The 5,606-nt window shown below is 38.8% G+C and overlaps 1 protein-coding gene across 1 annotated transcript; it reads right to left on the reverse strand.

Moving 5' to 3' along the window:
* Positions 1-2,512: 2,512 nt before the first annotated feature.
* On the reverse strand, positions 2,513-4,164 carry LOC106882404 (protein GVQW3-like). The gene is made up of 2 exons (XM_014933076.1): positions 3,754-4,164; positions 2,513-2,572 (listed from the first exon to the last, which is right to left on the reverse strand). Exons 1-2 carry the CDS (start codon positions 4,162-4,164, stop codon positions 2,513-2,515), a joined length of 471 nt encoding a protein of 156 aa, XP_014788562.1.
* Positions 4,165-5,606: the final 1,442 nt, after the last annotated feature.

Consider the following 5,606-nt stretch of genomic DNA (forward strand, 5'->3'; position numbering starts at 1 on the left):
GAGATCACCAAAATGTGGCTGCTATGAAAGTCAAACATAAAGTTTGTCTCTGTTGTTATCGGAGCATTGGGTTCAATACCACCCAAGCTGAAGAAACATCTGGAAACTTTAGAAATATTTCAAAAATTGGCATTACTTGGAATTGCATGTATATTGTGTAAAGTACTGTCATACTGAGGCGCTTGTTGTGACTTGACAGACAGTACAAACCCCTGGCAGACACAATATCTTTAATCAACATCACAATATTGGATACGGTGCAATGTCTTAAATAATAATAATGACAACGACAGCGGTGGCGGTGACGACGATTCTTTCTATGATAGGCAGAAGGCCAGAAATTTTGGGGAGCGGTATAGTTGACTACATCGATCCCAGTGTTTCACTGGTACTTAATTTATTGACTCTGAAAGGATGAAAGCAAAGTCAATCTTGGCGGAATTTGAACTCAGAACATAGTGATGGACAAAATACTGCTAAGCATTTTGCCTGGCATGCTAACGACTCTCCCAGCTCACCACCTTAATAATACTGATGATAATAATAATGATATTGTAACAAAGATGCTGGGCCAAATATCTTGAAACATGTAATGACTGGATGCTAAAACACATTGACAATCATAAGAGGCACAAGAAGCTTCATTCTGTCATGAAGGAGAGCAAAAAATTTGCAATTGAGTTCATACATAATACCCAAGTTAAACAACATGATGGAAGTGTGGTAATTGTTGTTGCAAAAAAGGAGTAATCAATGGCAAAGAAAGCATATGAATAATTGGCTGATAGGTGGGAACAAAAACCTCTGTATGGCAAATATGTGGCTTAAAGTAAACAAGCTGATGTAGATCAGAAGCACACCTATCATTAGTTATGGAGCCCAGGGCTAAAGGCAGAGAGTGAAGATCAGAGCTTATTCATCCAGAACTACCAAGCCAATGTAATGAAAAATGGAGTAGACTCAAGGTGCCGAGATTGAAACAGTGGACTGCCTAATCTCTAGATGTAAAGTTTTAGTACCTATAGAGTTTAAATCAAGATATTGACAGTGTTGGTCAATATCTACACTGGTTAGTATGTCGGCATTATAAAATCAAAACTGCTGCAAATGGTACAAGCACCACCCTGAGGAAGAAAATGTAACGATTCTTTGGGACTTCCCCATACATATAGACCAGATCATCAAAGCTAATAAACCAGATATTGTTTTGAAAGACCAAAACAATAAAGTCTGTTTATTGATTGACATGAGCATACCTTGTCACCATAATATTTCGGCAAAAGAATTTGATAAGCTCATGAAATCGTAAAAACATAGTATCTTGAGACAGTTATAATACCAGTGATTGTAAGAGCACTTGGAATGATCAGAAAAGGAACTGAAAATTATTTGAGAATGATCCATCCATGCAAGAAGTGCAAGAGATTGTTTTAACTGGTACGTCACACATATTGAGAAGAGCACTGTTGCTGTAAATTTTCTTTTCCTTTCCTCCCCATCTTTTCTTTTTTTCTATTTTTTATTTTTATTTTGCTTTTTCTTTTTTTTCTATCACTTTTCTTGATTTTATAAATGAACACAATGAGTTTCTTTGCCCTAGGTGTTGGGAAGACACTATGCAAGAAATGGAAACAGAATTGAAAGGAGGAGGGGGAGAAGGAGGTTTGAGATCAGGGTGGGAGTGCGGTTCTCTGGGGAGGAGCTAGGAAAAGAGGAAGAGATGAAATGTGGTGTATAGGGAAATGGGCATAGAAGGAGGCGGAAGGTGAATAGGTGTGAATGTGATATAAGTAAGAGGGTTGCATGGAGGAAAAAATTTCCTTAGAGAAGAAAAAGTATAGTTGGTGAGAAAAAATATAATAATATAAAACAAGTACAAAGTTAAAGGAAAAGTTGTAAGGTTGATATATAGCATGAAAAAGTAATAAAAGTGAAAAGGTTGGGTATAATATCCAAGGGAAAAACAGCTGCGTGAAAGAACATGTAAAATAGAAAAGATTATTTGAAATGAAGAAGGGATTATAAAAAGTAAGTTTTAAAAAAGGGTTTGTATAAGAAGTGTGGAGGAAAATGTTATTTAACACATGTAGTGATGAACCTGTTAGCAGAGGTGAATGTAGTAAAAAAGGTAATGAAATCCAATATAGAGGTGGTAAAGATCCTGTGTAAGGTTAGGGAGTGAAATGTATCCAAGATTGGTGAGTAAGGTCTGTGAAATGGAATTCAAGAAGCAATTTTTTTTATCTATAAAACTGTACCAAATGTTTTATTTCAACAGTCAGTTATACAACAAATCACATTTCGAATTACAACATTTAAATACAAAGAAACAGAAAACAAAAGAAACAAAAAAAAAGGGTAAAGTGGCAGAAGATGGCGGTTGAGGGGATGATGGGCTCCACACCAGAACAAATGATGTACTTGGCTGCACTCTGCAGTAATGACTGTGATGTCATTGCTACAGAGAATGGCCAGTGACACTCATTGCAGCAGCCACTTCACCTCACAGAGCTTATTTCTCAGATGGGCTACCGTTATCCTGATTTTGCAGAGGAAATTGGTAGTACAGGACCTGAGAACAAGGAAATAATGGTACTTAGGATGCAATGTATAGAGGTGTAAATATGTGTCAGACAAAGTGGTTAGTGGGAGAAAGAAAGATTATAGTGGAATGTTATGGAGAGCAACTCAAATGTGTGTGTATGTATGGCATGCACATATTGTTTTGGTTGTGGGTGTGTCTGTGTGCATGTAAGAGCAGACTGAAGAAAAAGAGGTAGTTGACCACAAGTCAGTAGTCAGACAAGGTGGGAGTGACAAGTGAAAGGAGGGTGAATGTGGGCAAAGTAGGCAGGTGAGAGTGTGCACTCTAACATAGGTATATAAATATATGTGTAGGGTGGAATATAGCTGTGAGTATATGTGTGTGGGGGATTATGGGGTAGAAGCATGTTGGGAAATGTGTGTGGTGGCACATATACATGGGTAGAAAGTAAGTTGTATGTAAGTAAATGCATCATAGTGAGAGAATGTGGGAGGGATGCAAGTGTGGATATTCAGGTGCAGTTATGGGTGGAATATAGTATATCAGTGTAGGTACGAGGGGTGTTCATTAAAGATTTTCCCTGACCCACTTCTCAAGGAGTGGATAAATGAAACTTGGCATAATTATTAGTCCTTCTCTATATAGCCACCACCAATGGTGACACACTTCTCCCATTCCTTTATGCAGCTGTGAAGACCTCGTTTGTAGAAGTCAATAGGTTGCGTCTGGAGCCAAGATTTCACCTCGGAAATAAGTTCATCATCATCATCCGAAAAGTGATTCCCTTTCAAAAAAGACATCATGGTTTGAAAAAAGTGGAAGTCAGATGGTGTAAGGCTGGGAGAATAAGGGGGATGAGGAAGGATTTTGTGGTTGCACGAGTGTGCTTTCATCTGGGCAACATGCACATTATGGGGCATTGTCTTGGAGGAGGCAGACTCCTTTGGTCAGCATGCCACACTTCTCTACTTTGATGGTGTCCTACAATTTCTACAGCAGAGAAGCATAATATGCCTTGTTAATTGTGGTGCCCTTTGCCAGAAAATCCATTATCACGACTCTGCACTGGATCCGAAAGACTGTGAGCATCGCCTTGTCTGCTAAGGATTGGACACAAGCGTTCTTTGGAGGTGGTGAGTTATCTGGACTTTAGTCTCAGGATCATAGTGTTGGACCCATGTTTCATCTTGTGTGATAAGTCTGCCAACAAAGTCCTCCACATTGCCAAAAGAGCCTGGGAACAATTGACTTGTTCCTGCTTCTGAAAAGGTGTGAGCATCCAGGAAATCCATCGTACCAACAACTTCTGCATGTGCAAATGGTTGTGAATGATTTTTTCCACAGATCTTCACCTCTTGGGCTAGTTGCTGAATAGTTATGTGACAATCCTCCAAAATGGAGGCTTCCACTTTATGAATGGTGTTGTCATCAATGACAGAATGTGGCTGTCCAGGAATAGGAGCAATTTCCACTGATGTCCGACCACATTTGAACTGGCAATGCCAGTGCATGACTACATCATATGATGGTGCATTGTCACCATAAACTTCTTTGATCTCATCAAAAGTCTCTTTTGGTGTATGACTTTCAAGTATAACAACCTGATCAATGATCTGCATTCAAATACCTCCAGTACCTTAGTGGGTCAAGGGGAATCTTTAATGAATACTCCTTGTACATGAGTGTGGGATTTTGTATGTCATGGTAGGTACGAGATGGTGTGTGAGTGTGTGTGTGTATGCTGGTGTATATATGTTGGGAAATGTAAAAGGGGATAGGAAGGTGGAGTGGAAGGCGGTACATGTGAGGTAAGGGTAAAAAGGAGGGTTGGGGTAGAGAGGTAGATGTTGGTGTACGAAAGGTGGAAAAAGTGTAAGTATAGGTTTGTGAGGGGTGAATAAGGTGAGGTTGAAGGGTGCAAGTGTGGGAAATGACAAGAAAGTGGCAGGCAGAGAAGGTGAATATGGCAGGGGATTAGAGAAATTGGGGAGAGGAATTGAGGCTGAAAGGACTGTAAGTCTGAAGATAGAAAACAAGCTCCTCTGGAAGTGAGTGATGGGGGAGCCAAAGGTGGTGGCCAAGACAAAAACTGAGAGGTGGAGCTGAAATACTGAGACAGAAGATGCATGTATATATGTATGTTATATATAAATACACGCAGGGTACGTAAAGTATTTGAAGACATACCTTTTTTTCTTTAGCATTTTTTGCTAACTCTGTATAATCTTTGTTTTAGAAAATAATAATTGTAGACCCTCAGCTTGACCCACAAGAAATGAAGAGGCATGCTGTTATTGTGGTTATAAAGGCTGAGCATAACGATTTTAAAATATCTTGATTTTTAAAACTTGCCAGATCTTTTGTCTACAAAGTTTGTAAGGAACTAGAGACTGAAGATGGAAATGTATCACCAATATCAAAGCATAAAAAGCATTCTATATGCTCTGAAATCATCAGAACACCTGAATTTATCCAGCAACTTCAACAGACCATTGATTACAATCCGAGAAAGTCCATGAGGTCAACTGTAAAAGATCTCCATATGTCAGAAGGAACAGTCAGAAATGTTGTCCATGAAGACATCAGATATAAGACTTATCTGATGAAGAAAGGTCAATTTGTCAGAAAAAAATGAAAGAAAATCACCACATCAGGTCTAAAACGTTCTTAAACAAACTGAAAAGTCCAGTAGATTTGATTTGGTTTTTCTCACATGAGAAAACTTTGACCAAAATCAAAAAGTTAACAGAAGAAATGACAGATGGTTATGTGTAGACCATTCTGAAGTCCCAAGTATTATGTATACAAAATTTCCTGCAACTGTCATAGTTTTAGGGGTTGTCAGCAATGAAGGTATGTGATGCCTCCTTACTTATTTCCACAAGGTCTTAGAGTTAGCTCTGCCACCTATATTGAGGTCCTGGTAATATTTGTTAAGCCCTGGATAGACAGTGTATGCAATGGAATATCATATGTGTTTCAGTAAGATTGCACTATCACACATGGCTCTAGTAACACAGGAATGGAGCACTGAAAATCTTCATGATCACATAACCCCTAA

Source organism: Octopus bimaculoides, chromosome 13 (assembly GCF_001194135.2).
Source record: "Octopus bimaculoides isolate UCB-OBI-ISO-001 chromosome 13, ASM119413v2, whole genome shotgun sequence".
In the NCBI taxonomy this organism is placed as follows: domain Eukaryota; kingdom Metazoa; phylum Mollusca; class Cephalopoda; order Octopoda; family Octopodidae; genus Octopus; species Octopus bimaculoides.

Excerpts from the sequence above, each read along its gene's own strand:
- LOC106882404 (XM_014933076.1), bottom strand. The coding sequence starts at position 4,164 with ATGCAGATCATTGATCAGGTTGTTATACTTGAAAGTCATACACCAAAA. Across the intron at positions 2,573-3,753 it reads TTGGCAATGTGGAGGACTTT|GTCCTGTACTACCAATTTCC; the intron begins GTTGGCAGACTT and ends CCTTGTTCTCAG.